The sequence below is a fragment of the Oratosquilla oratoria genome, chromosome 12 (genome assembly GCF_046742065.1).
Source record: "Oratosquilla oratoria isolate Oo_2021 chromosome 12, ASM4674206v1, whole genome shotgun sequence".
NCBI classification, from domain to species: Eukaryota; Metazoa; Arthropoda; class Malacostraca; order Stomatopoda; family Squillidae; genus Oratosquilla; species Oratosquilla oratoria.
In genome coordinates, this window is record NC_134788.1 from 50,935,729 (window position 1) to 50,953,788 (window position 18,060).

The 18,060-nt window shown below is 43.8% G+C and overlaps 1 protein-coding gene across 6 annotated transcripts in view; it reads left to right on the forward strand.

Moving 5' to 3' along the window:
- Su(var)2-10 (E3 SUMO-protein ligase Su(var)2-10) overlaps positions 1-18,060 on the forward strand; it is an 82,104-nt gene that overhangs the window by 46,141 nt on the left and 17,903 nt on the right. For 4 of the 6 annotated variants that reach the window (XM_076195920.1, XM_076195916.1, XM_076195917.1 and 1 more), the window contains 5 exons: positions 961-1,093; positions 1,598-1,832; positions 2,117-2,307; positions 3,582-3,779; positions 11,353-11,433. In XM_076195920.1, the coding sequence (XP_076052035.1) occupies positions 961-1,093; positions 1,598-1,832; positions 2,117-2,307; positions 3,582-3,779; positions 11,353-11,433 (838 nt within the window). The remainder of the gene's footprint in view (positions 1-960; positions 1,094-1,597; positions 1,833-2,116; positions 2,308-3,581; positions 3,780-11,352; positions 11,434-18,060) is intronic. The other 2 variants (XM_076195921.1, XM_076195919.1) reach the window with 1 other exon arrangement.

Here is an 18,060-nt window from a genome sequence, read left to right on the forward strand (position 1 = left end):
AATTGCGACAGTTACCTCGGGACTCGAACCTGGGCCTTGTATGACACGACCAGAGCTAAAGGAGCTCTAAAAGTGTCACACAAGGCCCTGGTTCGAGTCCCGGAGTAACTGTCGGAATTATTTGAGTTGACATTCGCCGTCAATGGCGATTTTCTTCATGAAGAGATACATTTGGTATGGTTATTCATTGCTGTGTATTTTTGTTTTGTAGCAGTAACTGGTGCTTCTGTCCTTGTACAATATTACGCTGAAGAAACAGAGTACAGGAGTGTTTTACGGGGAAGTAGAAAGGGGAATAGGGAGGGAGGAGTTAGTGGTTATGTGTGAATGGTATTTTACTGTGGATGTATGGTGTCTCACTGCATTGCTTCTGACCCAGGGCAGTGGGCAGGATGCACGGATGACCCGTCATCCATGAGGAGCTAAGATGGGAGTTGGAATAGGTTAGGGGTGGGCATATGTCTTTTGACTTTGGCTACCCCCCTTGTAAGGGGGAAAAGGCCCTTGCTATATAGATAGATATTTAGTAGAAATTAGACACAGTAGAATTTAAAAGTGACGAGCATTCATTTTTTGAGTGGTGACTAGTCTCCAAGTGTGGTTGTGGTACAATCGGATGCGAGCTAGCCTCGCATTTATGTACTTATGGGTTTGAATCCTAGAATCCTTTTTTCGATTCATGGGAGCGACCATAGTTACCGCCCCAGCAGTCCAAGTGCACCGGGCAAAGGTGACGACTTTGGCTGCAGCTACGTGCCTCCCGAGGCCCTACGTACGCTCGTCACCACTAGTCTCCAATCACGAAAGAATGCCAAGTGACCTAACCGTTGGGATGTCACTAAAGCCCGTAAATTGACTGCATACAACGTGCAGTCAGTACTCCGTACGGGACTTTTACATTTAGTTCTTTGTACGGGACTTGTATCGTATTGTACTGATTGTTCCTTTCTACATTTGCAGGTATCCTGGGCATCGGAGTATGGGCGATGTTACGTCATCTCTGTGTACTTGGTTCAGAAGCTCACCTCTGACGATCTCCTACAGCGGCTTAAAAATAGAGGCGTTAAGATAGCCGACTTCACACGGTCGCTGAGTAAGTGTTTGTGTGTGGAATGCTGCTTTCTGTTTGTTTATTGTAGCACGATCACTATGCCTAGTGGCGCTTGGTTATTGTAAGATTGTGATTTTCTCCGTTGGCCTAGTTCATACGACCTCCACCCCCCGCAGCAGGAGGCATACTGAATATGACAGGTAGATCATAATAGAATGAGAAATTGTTTTACGTCATTGTTCAAAACCAGTTTTAAATAATGCTCCTCCAAACTGTCGAACAGAATACGAATGTATACAACACTTACCTCTGTGCTACAAACAAAGTCCTCTGTGAGGGACACTGTCCTAGCCTCCTGATAAATGGGGGAGTTTGTGACATTAACCCGAATCACGATCATTTACCACTCGCCAGAGTAGTCCATCTCCGTAAGAGCTTTCGTATGTTCCAGTAGATTTATTCCATTCCGTGTTTAAGAAAAAGCCATCATAATTTGTATTTATTTAGTTTTAATTTATTTATTTATTGATCTATTTTTGTCTCCAGTTAAGCAGAAACTACAGGAAGACGCAGATTGCGAAATAGCCACTACTTCCCTTCGGTGCTCCCTAATGTGCCCCTTAGGCAAGATGCGAATGCTCCTGCCATGCCGAGCTCACACCTGCGGCCATCTTCAGTGTTTCGATGCCTCTCTCTACCTCCAGATGAACGAACGCAAACCAACTTGGACGTGCCCCGTATGCGACAAACCTGCAGTCTACGACAACCTAGTCATTGATGGGTGAGTTGTATGACGGGCTTGACTGTTGAAGGCAATTGTGAAGGTGATCGGAATTTTTTACCTGAGTCGTACGGCATGGGTGAGGGTTATAGACGGAGTGAATGGTTTGAGGTGAATTTGGGGCTGTATCAGGGTTACGTATTTTAGTTCTTCGGTGTATATGGATAGCATGGAAAGGTAGTTAAATGCGAGAGTGATGAACAGAAATTTACAAGTGTGTGAAGGGATATGGGAAGCGAGCTAATGTATCGTTCGTTGACGAAACTGCGACTACCCTCCCACAGGTATTTCCAGGAGGTCCTGATTGCTGCAACGAACTGCAACGAAGTGACGCTGCACAAAGACGGCACCTGGACTCCGCTCATTCCAAAGAAGGAGAAGGAGCCGGCGGCAGAGAAGGTCTCTAAGAGTGCCGCAGTGGCGGTGGAGACTCTTAGCGACGACAGCGAGGACGAATCTAAGGAGCCGGAGGAAGGTAAGATTTGGGAATGGGTTGTGGGCGGGCAGGGGGTTAGTCAACCCCAAAGTGTTGCACGAGCCCGTTAATTAAGGATAAATGTGTCGGTGCAATATATATATATATTTTAAGGCATAGTCCTCAATAGAATAATAAAACCAGTGTGACACTGGCCAGAATAGATTAGATTAACCTCTTCAATACGAGTCAAACATACGCGCACACAGGTTGCCTGATATATGATGATGCATCACAATATGTACATATTTAAATATAGAGTTACCACTGTTATATATGTTCTCTTTCACCCTGAATAAATATAACATCACAGAAAGGGGGGAAAAGCCATTGCTATACAGTAAACCCTTAATATAACGGACGATATGGAGACAGAGGTCTGTCATTATAACCGAGGATCCGTTATATCCAGTGGAAATACCGGACAGATCCGTTATATCCCGAAGTTCGTCCAGTATTAGAAATTAGTAGGATTAGAAATTACAGTAAACCCTTAATTATAATGGACGATATGGGGACAGGTCTGTCATTATAATCAAGGATTAGATATATCCAGTGGAAATACCTGACAGATCCGTTACATCCCAAAGTTTGTCCAGTATTAGAAATTAGTAGGATTAGAAATTACAGTAAACCCTCGATATAAACGGACGATATGGGGACAGGGGTCTGTTGTTATATCCAAAGATCCGTTGTAACCGAGAATCTCTTGGCTGTAATGGATTTTCATCCGTTATAGTGAGGGTTTGTCCGATCAGATTTTTTTGTGTTAAATCTGATATCTGGTATATTGAGATCAGTTATATCGAGGGTTTACTGTATGTACTTAGTTATAACTATAAAATATAATCGGGATGCCGTCACCAGTATCCTAGTATACCCGCTTAGGGCTCATGATACCTACGTTGGCATCATCGTATGCAAAAGGTTAATAAGTGTTGTCTTGTTTATTAGAATTCTGGTTTAAGGTTCACGGACAGGAAAGCCGTAAAAGCACAGCGGCAACAGACGTCCCTCCTTGGGTCGTCTTGTAGATTCTCTCGAGTGAAATTTTTTTGGCCCTTGTCAGATTTTCGGGTTCAGCGGTGTCCCTAGCCAAACGTGGATTCCGCACTGTGTAAAATTGCCTCAACAGAATCGATAGACCTTGTAACTATGCAGGAAAGGTGTTGAACTATGACGGCCTGGGTGACCTTGTCGACTCGAACACGATGACGACAAAAGTTCCAGACGATTTGGATGGTACAAACTGATCCGTGGTTTTATACTTGCAGCATCCATTGTGGAGGAAGTGAATGGAGGTCGAAAGCGGGCGAGTGCGGAACCGGAGATCATCACCCTGACGGACAGCGAGGAAGAGGACGAAAATCACCAACCGCCTGCCCCCAAACGCCCAAGCAACACGTCGGGATCGTCGAGTGGCGGAAACAACACAGCCGGAGTTTCAGGAGAGACGACGCCTCACGGATCAGGTCTGTTAGGGCAAGAGCGTGAATGTGCATGTGTACGTCGGTGGGCTGCACTCTATGGTACGATTACGTTGCGAATATTGGGCTGGTCGTTTCATGCAAATTACTCGTCTTTGGTTGTGTGTGAACATGTGCTTGGGTGTACGATGTACCTGCCTCCATACGAGTGTAGGCACGTCCATGTGCCATCCTGTATGTCACTGCACAGTCGGTAGAGATTTGAGGTTCCTCGCTGTCTGAAGAAATGGGGAATGAAGTGATAAATTGGCCGCTGTGGGTGTACAACACGTCCCCCCTTTGGGCATTTCCCGTTCTTTCACATGTCTGAGGTCTTGATAGGTTTCGTGCAGACTGTGCTTGTGCGTATAAGGTACGGAATTGGTTTATCTTGTTCCTCATATAGCTTTTACATTTTCATTCATATATATATTTTTTTTTACTTTATCATATTGTGTTTCAACAATCGGGGGAAGAAAGAGTCGTAAGATTATCACAGCCCAGCTGTAACTACGCTGCTGCCTTTGCTGCTCCTCTCTAATCAGATCATACCTGACGAAGGCCATGGACTTGTACAATAGGTCGTGCCCACGGCTCTGCCCAACCTTTGCCTTTTGTATTATTCGAGCGCTCTCACCAACAGCTATGTCCAGTCATCCCCACCCGTAGCTTTACCCAGCAGTCCCCCCCCGCCCTGTGGCCTTGTCCAGTCGCTCCGATCTATGGAAGCTCCAACTTTATTTGCAATTACATTAAGGCCAGAGTCATACAATGAAAAGATTCTTTGTTTACTAGATGGAGTGTTTGGGTAATGTGCAGCCAAAGTCTGTGATCCCATACCTCCTAAAGAATAGCATACTCCCGTTTCAAGTGTCGTGTTTGCACGCTTTGCTGTTGGTCAATCAGTGTCGTAAGTTATCAAGCACACGACAAGATTTGAAAAGATCATAAAAGGATTTGAACAGAAATGAAGGTGGAAATACGAAGCTGCAGAACAGGAACGAGATTTGAGGGTAATTATGCCTTTGCTCTAATTACACTCTACAGCATCTAGATCTCCCCAGTTTTGCCGTAAAAGACCGTAATGCCCCTCTTTTTTAAGTGTTAGCGAGTAATCTGGGTATGCACCAAAAATGACCCAATATTATAGGCAAAGTTTAGAGCCATAAACATTGGACACTCGTCACTGTTGTGTACCATGACCCTTGGAAATAGTACAGATATATCAGAAAGGCTGTAAAAAAAGAATTTGGTTTAAAAATTTACATCCTGTGAGAAAAGCATGTCATTTTTCAAGTAAACATGACATTTAATTTTAGATATCAGCTGGAGAAATGTGTACTAGAACGAGGAAGTTTAAGTGACCTGGGGCAAGTTTTTGTGGTACACTAAGGTTTACTCGTATGTTGGAAAATTTTGTACGGTTCACTGGCCTTAGTGTGATTGTACGTTTAGCCGTTTTGCGAGACCTTTCTCCCTAGATGTTGTGTTTTAATTCCCATGTGACTGGCATCCACCGTAGAAAACCCACAAGCCCAAAAATTACCGCCTTTATTGCCTCGTCATCTTTAGCCTGTCCCACGAGGTAGTTGTGTTGTAGCAAGCGGCTGCAGTTTAATTCGGCTGTGGGTCAAACCTGAACACGTGTTGTTTCTGTCGAGAATTGCTAAAATTTGAAATTCAGAAATTGTTGTTTTAAAAATGCCCAACTTAAAAGAATAGGAAAATGGTCTTTAAGTATCTTGAATTTTTGTTTCGGAATACTTTGTTTAATTCGGCTGTGGGTCAAACCCGAACCCAAACGCATGTAGTTTCTGTCATGAGTCGCTAAAATGTGAAATTCAGAAATTGTTGTTATAAAAATGCCCAACTTAATAGGAAAATGTTCCTTAAGTATCTGAATTTTTGTTTCAGAACACTTTGTTCTGAATGTTGGAGATCGTCATTTTTGAGATTCGTAATGGTCGACTATCTTTAGGGTTTGCTTAGTACCTCATCTGTTCCAGGGTTCATTTCCCTTCAGAAGAAAATTATCAAGCGGTGGCAACAGATATATAAAGTGCATCGTGCCAAATAGATTGACTTTATTAGTAAGACGGGATACGTAAAGTTTAGTTGTGGCCAAGACAAGGCAGTTTTACTCGACCAAATGGGAGAGTTGGTTCGGTTCGTGGACGGAAATCTGAAGTCAAGAAGTTCTTCCCGAGTTGAGCTTGGCCTACTGTTGGGTGTGAGACGCATTGTGGTTTCCCTTATATCAATATATGAATCACCTAGCAAGAGCTAGAATAGAAGCTGAATCATAAAATGCTGCAAAAAGGTTGAGGCAATTTTTTTTTTTTTAACCCTTTCCCACTGAAGAGGGTTTTCCTCAGCGAGGTAAAATTGTCTACCAGCTGCTAGAATAAAATCGTTAAATGTGGCGAGAGGGTTAATTTTGCGTATGCAACTTTCCTGAATGGGTAAACGGCATCTAAGAAATCACATGCAGCGCGCGGCATTAGTGCCTAGCCCCAGCTGGGACAGTGGGATTTGTGGTCTTGCTTATCGCTTCCCTACCCTTGGCGACTGGTATCCTTACGTACCTTTACCCCCTCGGGAGAAAAGGTATTTGAAGGTATCGTGCCCCATGCTAGAAATTGACAAATGTTTTACGTACATGAAGTAATAGTCATACCAAGCCGTAATAGACGAAGAGAATGGGCAGTTCCTTGTCATGTTAGGTGCTAAGTCGTCGGTGAGGTCAGTATAGTCGAGCACAAATACCTCGAGACTGTTTCCCCCGTCCCCAAGTAGCGTAAGACCTCTTCATTCTTCCCCTTGGAAGGGGGTGGGCAGGCGGGTGGGAAGGTACACGGTTCCTCTAGCACAGCGGTTCTTAACCCTTTTCAGTGCCCGTATCCCTTGACATAAAAAAAAAAAAAAAAAATCGTACCCTTGTCCAATACAAATACAATGCAAACTTACGAAAAGGATTAGTGATACAAACCTTGCTTTGCTTTCTCATAGTAAATATACAGTACCACTGCACTGGCTGTCATGTCTCGTACCACCAGGTTTTTAGGTTTTGTAACGGGCACCCCCAGGGTAAGAACCTCTGCTCTAGCGTTTCCGGGGCACGCTTCTTTATGCGTATAAGCTTGGAGCTTTGCACCGCTTGTTTCTTTTGTTCAGCTTGGGGGAGAGGGGAGGTGAGACGACAGAGTACTTCAAAATAAACACCATGCAAGGACGGAGACTTCATCAGTACGATGTTGCACTTGTTACAGCTTAATCAAGCACTTGATAAAGCCATAACAAGCGCACTGTTGTACTAATAAAGGTTCTGTTCTCACGTGGTGTTTACTTTCATAGACTTGTCGGCAATTGCCAATCGGCAGAGCATCTCACGATTGTTGTTGGGGCAGGGCAGGGCAGGGCAGGAGGGGGTTGTCAGCCAGATCCTGGCTGGCCCCTTCATCGTATCAGAATAATTTGTACCTGTTTATGACTAATAGCAAACAATTTTGCTCGGTTGAAGGACGGAGTTGAGGGACGGACTGACGAATGTATTTTGATGTTTGGTGTCCCGTTCAGCTGAATAGAGTTGTTTGACATTAGTCGTAACAAAATTTACGTGCCAACGTGTTACAGATGATTGGGAGACGATAAAATTGACGATAAAAATGCCCCCACTGTGTTCGTACGATGTGTGCATGACTGTGTATGTCTCCCATTAAGGTTTTTGGGTACTTTACGTACACAAGTCGAGAATGAATGTTGGCACTGCAAAAAGGGTTGACGAAAATGATGTCCGTTATATATGATGCATGTGTTGTGTATACGTACGTGTACATGTGTATGTATAAATGTGGTGTGCCCCTGCACTATTGTATATATAAATTTGTGTATAAAACTGTTTATCCCTTTTGGAAAAAAAATTAAAGTTAATTGTTATGAAACTATATCTTTGCTTCTTTGTGATACAAATACAAAAATGTACATATTTCGATTGTGTAATGACAAAATTATCTACATTTGTGTTAGGACACAATGCAGGGGTATACTGTATATTGTGTGTGGTTGTGGTTGAAATTGTGATTACGGTTTTGTTCTTACGAGGTTGCAGAATTGACGGCAACCTGCCGCCTACGACTCTTACAGTAATGACACTTTTTTCCCTCCTTCTGACTTGTTTTTTAATCCCGTATGTAGAAAAGGACAAACGAACAAAATTGTGCGGAGACAGCCAGAAGTTCCTGCTGGCCAGTTAAGGTTCGAACTGTTGGGTATTGAGTCGCGATTAGGAACATGAGAAAAGTAGCGACTTTTTTTTTTAGGGGTGGGTCGGTCAAAGATAGATGGGCCCGTACGGGGACGGAGAGGGGGCGGTTGCTGATTACATGAAATGGCCTTGCTCTGGATGTACTGTGTCTTGCTGCATTGCTTCTGACCCAGGGGAGGGAGTGAACGAGATAGAGGAATGACCCGTCATCTAGGAGGAGCTAAGGTGAGGAAGGGGGAAAGAGTGTTAGGAGCGGAATGGGTGGGAGGAGTTAGGTACGTGCATTTGACTTGGGCTACCCCCCTTATAAGGGGGAAAAAGCTCTTGGTATATAGAAATAAACATCTATCGGGGGCAAGGTCAGTCCAGTATAGTACCTTAATGAAGAGTTTGAAACTTGGAGGAACCCATGCAGTCATGGAAGAATGTCCTTGTTCTTTTTTATGAGGTCCTGAAATCGCATGACTCTAGATTGGCTCCCTCCCGTCAGGGTTGGGGAGGAGGTCGTGGCAGCAGAATCCAGGAGCCGTAACGCAGTCTGGGATTTGGTTTAGGGTAGGTGGGTGGGTGGGGCAGTCTGTACCAAATACACGAGACTTGTGACTTTAAAGGGAATATAGAAGGGATGTGCCAATTAATCAGCATCAGCAAGAATAGACACTTTTTTTAGAATCTGCATTGTCATTTGCAATATTTTGCCAATAGTGAGATGCCAATTCACAAAAAAATGGCTGGTTCTTGCCGATGCTGATGCCAATTAAATGGCTTTTTTAAGAATTTGCATCATCGTAGGCAGTATTTTGCTGGTGACAATGCAGATTCTAAAAGATGCCAGTTCACCAAAAAAAAAAAAATGCCTATTCTTGCCAATGCCGTTGCTGATGATGATTAAGTGGCACACCCCTAGAATATAGGTATACACAGGATCCTTTAGTCTTCCTGGACGTGATGGTCGCAGGTATAGAAGCCGCAGAGGGGTAGGCATAGAATTATCGTATTTAGCGTTCATCTGTCATGTCTTTACGGGACAGGACGAATTAAATCCTGCATATATATGCTCGAAGCTATAAGAAGCTGTTCAGTTAGGAGTAGAAACCTATATTTACTCCCAGGTTATCTTATGTTCTATTATTTATCTATTTTTGTGGGCTTGATTATTTATTGTTTTGTTGATTCCTAATTATGTGGGCTAATTATGATCCTAAAAAGAATTCAGGTCGTATGGACTCTTCCCCCTAATTATACATCTAGACGTACAGTACTTAAATGTTTGCGTACCCATGACCGCCTTTGGTACGTCTGCCCCCAGCATAGAATAGGTCCCTGTGTGGCTTGTGTGCCCGCTGGATTGCATTTAGAGGAGAGACAAGAGTCTCAGGAACCAAACGTCTTAAACTCTTACGAGGGCCACTTGAAGACACACACACAGACACGCACGCACACACACACACACACACACACACACACACACACACACACACACACACACACACACACACCTACACACACCTACACACACACACACACCTACACACATACACACCTACACCTACCTTGTTCTTCCAGCTTTTGCCTTCTCTGTTGTCGTTCCTGTCTCCTTATGTTTATGTTGATGTTCCTTGTTACATGTGACTGTTCCAAACCCACATCTTTTATTATTTCACTCGCTGGCTGAGCAGGTCAAGGCGGCGTTACTTGTGGCGAAGGTTAAGATGATGGTGGTTTGAACCCTGCCACCAGTGAGTTGGACCAAGGGCACGGTTCATTCAATTTCCACACTACAAAGTCCTCTGCAAGGGGCACAGTCCTAGCCTCCCGATAGGGGGGAGTTTGTGACGTTAAACCAAATCGAATCACTTTCTTGGGATCAGCTTTGTGAGATGAATGGAATCATTTCCGAGCAGGTCATCTTCCGAACCCGTCAGCACTCTCACCTCTCCGCCTGGAGACGGATTTCCGAGGGGCTGGCTGACGGTCTGAGCCAAGCCCAAGTATTCTGTCACCTTCTGCTGTACTTCCTCCGCCTTGTCATTGAGCTGACATCCAGCGACTACTCCTTCTTCTCCCTTTCAACCCCGTAACATAGAAACAGTCGCATTAATACGACATTCCTAAGACTCTTCCGAGAGAAGATCCATGTGTGTGCCTGAGGACCGTCAACAACTGACATGGGGATGTAGGTGTCCGGTTGATGAAATTTGAGGCAATGTTTGTTTTATTCAATTTTTTTTTTTCTCCTGTTTAATTTATTTATTTATATGTTTATTATTTGCATACATTGCACACATGGAAAGTGAGGCTAGGGATGCGTGTTCCTGTGTTGACTTGACGAAAAAAATAATGAAAGTGTAAACATAAATGCACTGTCAGCAACCCAGTCTTTCTCACATTTTCCCCCCCAAAATTTTTATTTTTACTTCTTTTCCCTTTTCTTTCTCTTTTCCTCTTTTTGTTTCTCATTTCCTCTTTTTTTTCTTCTCATTTCTCTCTTTTTATTATTTATTTATTTTATTTCATCTTTTATTGCTTCCTTCTCTGACTTACCAATTTACTACCACTGTGGCTTCACTGCTTTGGAATGATGGTCCTTAATTAAGGATGGAAATGCTGATTATCTGTGATATACAATACTTTCAAGCATGTATACACACACACATACACACACACGTTGATAGAAGAGATCTCCTGATTAAAGATGGGAGAGCTTTAAGAGGTCATGGAAATAAATGAAGAAAGACCACATTATGTTGAAAGGATGTGAAGAAATACAGTTTTCCATGTAGACGTATAAATATGCGGAATAGCTTAGAAGGTGATGCAGCCCAAGCTCAAACAATACATGAGTTCAAATCTAAATATGATAATTGGAAGTCAAAGATATAGATTAATTTGGAACCGTACATGAATTTGAGTTTTGGTATCTTAGAAAATTAGATAATAGGAGAAGAGGTCCAAAGAGCATTGATCCTTTCCTGTATACCACAATTAGGTAAATACACACACACACACACTCACACACACACACACACACACACACACACACACACACACACACACACACACACACACACATTCTGCACTGATTTCTATTGTCCCGTGAGTTTGTGTCCTTCAGTACTTGATGTAGCAAATGTGTACGGTTTACAGGTACGGAGCATGTGGGGAACAAATCAGCCATGTCGTCTCTCTTTGACACGTACGATTGGCCAGAGGAGGGAGGAGGCGTGTATGTCATACGGGAGTTTGTTTGCAGCTGGGGCGGTCGACAGACGGGTAGTGTGGGGTTTTGTTGTGAATGATCCTTGATTTTTGCAGACGGCACAAAGTCAAACGACTCTTGGTGCATAGGTGAGGTTGACCACGGCAAGCGACTCGTCTTTAGGAAGTCGTTGGCTAGTAAGTACTGCTCATTCGTTAAGCATCCCACCACTCTTCACGTCCAACCATTCCCTCCACTTCCCGTGCCCAGTCGGCACGTGCCACTCGTGTGGGTGAGCACTCGGATCCTTCCTTTATACCTGACCCACTCCTTCCCACTCGTCTCCCACCTCCCCCAGGCTCTGTTCACGCCGCTTGCATCCTTTCTCCCTGTCCCTGTGCTCTGGTTTTGGGCGTGGGGATGGCGGGAGGCATGGGTTTACGCACGCACTAGATGGGGTTTGGTCTTGCCTTGTCAAGAGGATCTTCGTGAAGGTTTTTTTGTTTTTTTTGTTTTTTGTTTTTTTTTGTTTTGTTTTGTTTTCTAATGCTACAAGTTACTCGTTTAGCAAGGAAGCGTATTGTACGTATTTTGTTCTGGCGCGATACCAAGTGATATTATTTAGATGGAAGTTGGGTCGACTCTGGATTATCTCAGATGTACCCAATTTTTCAAGTCGAGTGAAATCATCCGTCATCGGACCAGAACAAGATTCGTTAAATGCGCAGCTGTGCCGAACGAGTAGAATGCTGTTTGTGTGTACATTTCTTGCCTGTGCTCCTTTAGTGGATTAGTGTTCCGTATAATTTTTTTTTATTACTATTTTTTTTTTTTTTTTTTCACCCTTCACCTTAAGTTGCCGTTAATTTTTATTTGCAGCATTGGCTTGGTATGTCTTGAATTTTGTTTTGTTTGATGATTTGGCACCTAGCTGTACAATAACTGCATCCCTTTCTTAGACCTCACCCTTGAGGATATCCTTGTTGATCACAAACACTTTGCTCAAAATGTTGATTAGAAACACTTTGCGCAAGATGTTGATCACAAACACTTTGCACAAGAGGAGGAAGAGGAGGAATAGGAAGTTGAGGAAGAGGAGGCAGCAGCGGTGGTGTTGGACCAACACTTTTCTGGGTGGCAGTAACGTCAATGTTTATTAGTGAGTGTATGGCCTGCAAGGTGCGAATGTGCTGCCTTGTTAGACTGAGTGACTTGTTAGACAATTGGGTGCTTGTTACGGATCTCCTGCAAGAGAGACCTGGGGCCAAGAATTGAACGATTCAGTGTTGACGACGAGCAGAGCTGGCCACATTCCTCGGTGGGTTCCGCTTTAGTTTAGCCGTGGTTAGTGCTCCTACACTATTAACCCATTCAACTCCGATGACAAGATGTCTTGTCATTTGGTCAAATAAAACAAAAAATCATAATAAAACAACAAAATGTTTGATGATCAAACAGCACCAGAAAAATATGACGTCATCAGTCCTCCTCGAGGAGGACTGATGACGTCATATTTTTCTGGTGCTGTTTGATCATCAAACATTTTGTTGTTTTATTATGATTTTTTGTTTTATTTGACCAAATGACAAGACATCTTGTCATCGGAGTTGAATGGGTTAAAGCTTAAGAGACAGGCCCATGCCGAAATAAGTCTGGTAGACCACATACTATACCAAGGAAAATCTCATAGAGCACATCCAAAAAGTAGGCCATATATATCATACTATGTTGGCACTTGTATTGCTTTAATAGTTTGGGAACACTAACTGTGAACAAACTAAAGCGGAATGCACCAAGAACTTGCCCAGTTCTGTTGATAGGGCCTGTTGTATGTGTGTGTGTGTGTTCATGTGCATACGAGTACATTCAGTCTGATGTTCGTGGTTGTATAAAGTCCGTCACCACCGCTGCCACCGTTGTATATTATTTTATTGGGTCTTCCTTGTGTTCTCGAGGGCAGAGAACCCCCCAACCACACGTATCATCAATCGTCTAAGTACGAGTTAGGTTTTGCGCGCTGCTTAGAGGGAGGACTTGCTTGTATCTGTCATGGACGATGGGTCACCTCAGCTGGGACGGAGATAGATTATAATTTAAACAGAAATGCCTGCTTAACATCAGTTGCCACATAATACTAACCCAATCGCAATTGTGGTACATAGCACCAAGTCCTGGCAAATTCAGAACGGTTTTATTCAATCGAAGGGTAAAATGTAGATGGGTCGTGATTCACGGGAGCAAGTCTGCTGCTCGTTCCAGGTCTGCCCCTTGTCTGTCCGAGGGTAACGATATTGAATGCCCTTGCACTCCTGGCCCAGGAGTCCGTTCAGGCTGGGGCGGGCGGAAGCGGGATGTCAACCACCAGTTATTGAATCGTCACTGTCCCGCTAACCCTGATAAGTTATTACACTACACACATTCCTTTACTTAAAAAGAATAATAATAACAAAGAAAAATAGATAAAATGTATAATAAAAAATAATAATAGTAATAATAGAGGCATGTACTGAAAAAAAAAAAAAAATCAAATGGCACATAGACGGGAAGTAAGAAAGAGTGCAAGGACACATTGAATAGTGCCTGTACGAATTACGTTTAGACGTTCCTCCTCGTGGACGGATCGCGGTTCTCTCGGTGGCCGTAGTTTTAAGTAGATAAAGAGCACATACCCAAGAACCTCCTCTGCTCCAGGTGTATTGTGTAGCCATCTGGCCGTGGTCTCGTAAGTGGGAAATAGTTTCCCAGGTACGTATGTATTTTATGTATATACAGTATGTATATCTATTCATGTTTCTTGAATATCATTAAGGTACAGTGGTTTAGAGTATTTGTCATTGTGCATGTGTACATTTACGTAATACCATATGTACATATACGTAGTGCATTTGTCGTCGGTCCTGCGACGAATGATTAATTATCACTTGGCCCAGACCGGGACAGTGGTGACAGGTTCAAGCGTCTCGAAGCAGCTTGCATGTTATGTCGTACATAAGTAGAGAGTAAAAACGTTGAGCGATAAAATAAGTATCGACCTTCCCCCCCTCAGGAGGAACGTCATTTACGTCAGTGAGGAAGAAGCTGATTCTGGCCCCCCCCCCCCTCTCTCTCTCTCTCTCTCCTCTCACCTCTAGATGTTGGAGATGAAATATACAGTAAACCCTTGATATAATGGACAATATGGGGATGGGTCTGTCATTATGTCCGAAGATCCGTTATAACCAAGGATCTGTTATATCTGATGGAAATACCGGAGAGATCCGTTATATCCCCAAGTTTGTAAGTTTGTCCGGTATTAGAAATTAGTAGGGTGATTAGAAATGATAGTAAACCCTCGATATAACGGATAATAGAGAAAGAGGGGTCTGTTATTATATCTGAAGATATGTTATAACCCAGGATACCTCACTATAACGGATTTTCATCAGTTATAGCGAGGGTTTGTGCGATCAGATTTTTTATCCATTATATCCGATATCCAGTAGAGTAAGTCCTCGTTTTACGGTACATGTGCGTTCCTGAAAACCTTACCGCAAATTGAAATTACCATATACTGAACCCATTATAACATGTGATAATAGGATATGGCAGACGTACCTTCTCCCTGCTCTTTCCTCTTCAAACACGAGCAGATACCGTATCTGTGTTTTTTTCTTACCGTAAATAGAATCGAGGGTAGTAATTACCAAATACTGTAACTGTGAGTTTACCGTATAAGGAGGACTCGCTGTGTATCGAGATCCGTTATATTGAGGTTTTACTGTGTTTACTTTTTCTGTTCCTCCCATGCTCTCATCTTTTCTCCCTCCTCTCTTTTCTCCTCTCTTTTCTCCCTCCTCTCTTTTCTCCTCTCTTTTCTCCCTCCTCTCTTTTCTCCCTCCTCTCTTTTCTCCTCTCTTTTCTCCCTCCTCTCTTTCCTCCCTCCTCTCTTTCCTCCCTCCTCTCTTTCCTTCCTCCTCTCTTTCCTTCCTCCTCTCTTTCCTCCCTCCTCTGGATGTTGTGGATGAAATATATAGTCGCTCTCTTTTCTTTTCTCTCTTGATCATCCATCTAGACCAGTGGTTCCCAAACTTTCTTTGGCCGCGACGCGACGCGACCCAAATCCAGATCTGGTGAAGATGTGGCGACCCCCCAAGAAGCATCAAAAAGCAATTTCAAAAGTCTTCTTTCATTGAAAACACAAGTGTAGGGAAGCTTTTGATTGAAATGATTTTTTTTCTTCTAACAAGGTCTCACGACCCATTCTTGAACACTTGGCGACCCATAGTTTGGGAATCGCTGATCTAGACATACATCACCAGGTTCAGCATACCTCCCAGTGTGCCTGACAATTCGTATGACAAATCTGCGGAGTGGCTGTGGGGGAAAGAGGGAAGAAAGATGTAGGGATGACCCGTCATCCAAGAGGAGCCAAGATAAGAGGGAGGGAAGAGGGTGGATGGGAGTGGAGTATGTGGGGGATGGAATGAGTGGGAGTGGTGGATTTTATGGCTTTGTTTTGGCTACCTCCCTTGTAAGGGGAAAAGCCTTTGGTATGTGTATCTTAATTTTTTTTTTATTATTTCCTTGGGGTAATAGGGGCACTGGGAAAGAGGGGAATGTCTGTTGAGGAAGGAAGGAAGGGAGAAGACTGAAGTTATGAAGATAGGAAGGAGTGGAGAATGGTTGTGTATGAATGATGCTGTGATGCATGGAAGGGAGTGGGTGGGGGATGGGGGGTGAGGGAGTATGTGTGAATGATATTTTGATCCAGCCTGAAGGAATTTCTCCCTGTCTTCTCTTCTTCTGCATGACGGGATGGAGAGGGGGGGGGGGGCTGCTAATTAAATGAAACGGCCTTGCTGTGGATGTGCTGTGCCTTGCTACATTGATTCTGACCCAGGGCAGTAGGTGAGATGCAGGGATGACCTGTCATCCAGGAGGAGCCAAGATGAGGAAGGAGTGGAATTGTGCCTTTTGACTTTGGCTACCTCCTTTGTAAGGGGGAAAAAGCCGTTGGTATATGTATGTGTGTGTGTGTGTGTATACATCAAATTGAATATATCAAATATCAATTCTGTGTATCAAATAGATGAGAAGAACATCCTTTGGACCGTGTCATCCATCCTGTCGTCTGTTCAATCGCCCTCTTTTCATTCGGATCTTTTGCATTCTTCTTACCTTGTTGCTTGACCAACCGTCTACATGCACGTCAAGTGAGACGATAGTTAACCCAGTGGATGCCATGGGACGTGTTTATTGCATGAACCAACTATTCGATTCTCCATTTTGTAACTTCAAGGAGGTCAAGGATTGTTGGTTCCAGTGACGAGGACCATGCTGATGGAAGTAGTATAGGCTGGAGATGCGGCAAAGGAGATCGATCACGTCTTTGTTATCACGTTTTGGAGGATCTTGCAGGACTCCAGGAGTTGGTGGAGAGCCGAGTTCTTTGAGACCACATGAATGGACGTTTCCAGTTTGACGGTCGTTGATAAGTGGGAGCATTTGGAGCAACTCCTCACGATTGCCCACAGACGAAATCTGGGTGTCCACCCAAGGACCAATCAGGACGTGTATCAAGTCCAGGAGCAGTCTGTCTGTCTGTCTGTCTGTCACTCCGTTGTCTTGAGTTCCTCTTGCAGGAGACCCACAACCAATGTTCACCTCTAATTTTTTGCTTGTGCGCAAACTACGGCTTCCAGCATAGACTAGTCGATTTGTGGGCCACATCAATCCTTCAAAGGACTTGCCAACACGACCCACCAATGCTACGCACCACACGACCAAAATGTATGAAGCTTTATGAGTCCTCAGCGTCTTGATATACACAATGATTCGGTTTAATGTCTTAAACTCTCTGAAAAGTCTGTGCGTACTCGTGCAAGTCACCGTCTTGTCATTTAAGCAAATACACACAATCTGTAAGTTTGTATTACATATTACCTCCTATTATTGGTTTGATGGTTTGAAAGTTACCATATTTTTAGAGAATTTATGAGTTGATGATTGGGGTGGAACTTCTTTATTGAATGGTTTTTAATATCATTTGGAAACCTTGTGTGTGCACATTTTTTCTATATGTGCGCTAGTTGTGAAACGTACATGTGCGCACACACAGCTTAGAGGGAATGTTGCCCAGTACCAGGATTTCATCTGAAGAAGGTTTAGGAATGGTGCGTGTACTCGGTAGTATGCGGTAATAGTCTCCAGTTGATTTCAAGTTCTCCGTATCCTTGTGGACTCTGAAGAAGTACGCCCGTGGGCGTGAAACCGAAAACTGCTAACGCATGCACTGGGGAGTGTCCGAAGTCGAGGAGCGGTGTGGCATTGTGTGACGATTGGAGAATATAGAGACGAGTCATACTGCCACATTGGCTGGCGACCTGAACCAGTACGGGACTCTAGAAATGGCAGAGGAGACCTTCCTTCAGGGGAGATTAGTGGAGGTGTCACAGCAATTGCCCAAGATGTCAAGTGCTGTTTATGGCGGCCTCGGACGCACTTACCCCCAAAGAACCTTCGCTCCAAATGTGTGGCCGACCAAGGTCCAGCAGGTGTTTGGGGGTCGTCTACAGGACGACGACGACAAGTTTTAGTCGGTCAATGTATACGATTCGCTGACTGAGTGGGGTAAAGTTTTGCCGCTCGCTTGCGATGGAGATCGAAGCAATGGCAGTTTAAACCCTCCCACGAGTTGGACCAAGGGCATGGTTCATTAAATTCCATGCTACAAAGTCCTCCGTGAGGGGCACTGTCTTGGCCTCCTGGTAGGGTTGAGTTTAAGACATTAAACCGAATCATTGTGTATATGAAGACACTGAGGACTCGTAAAGCTTTGTACATCT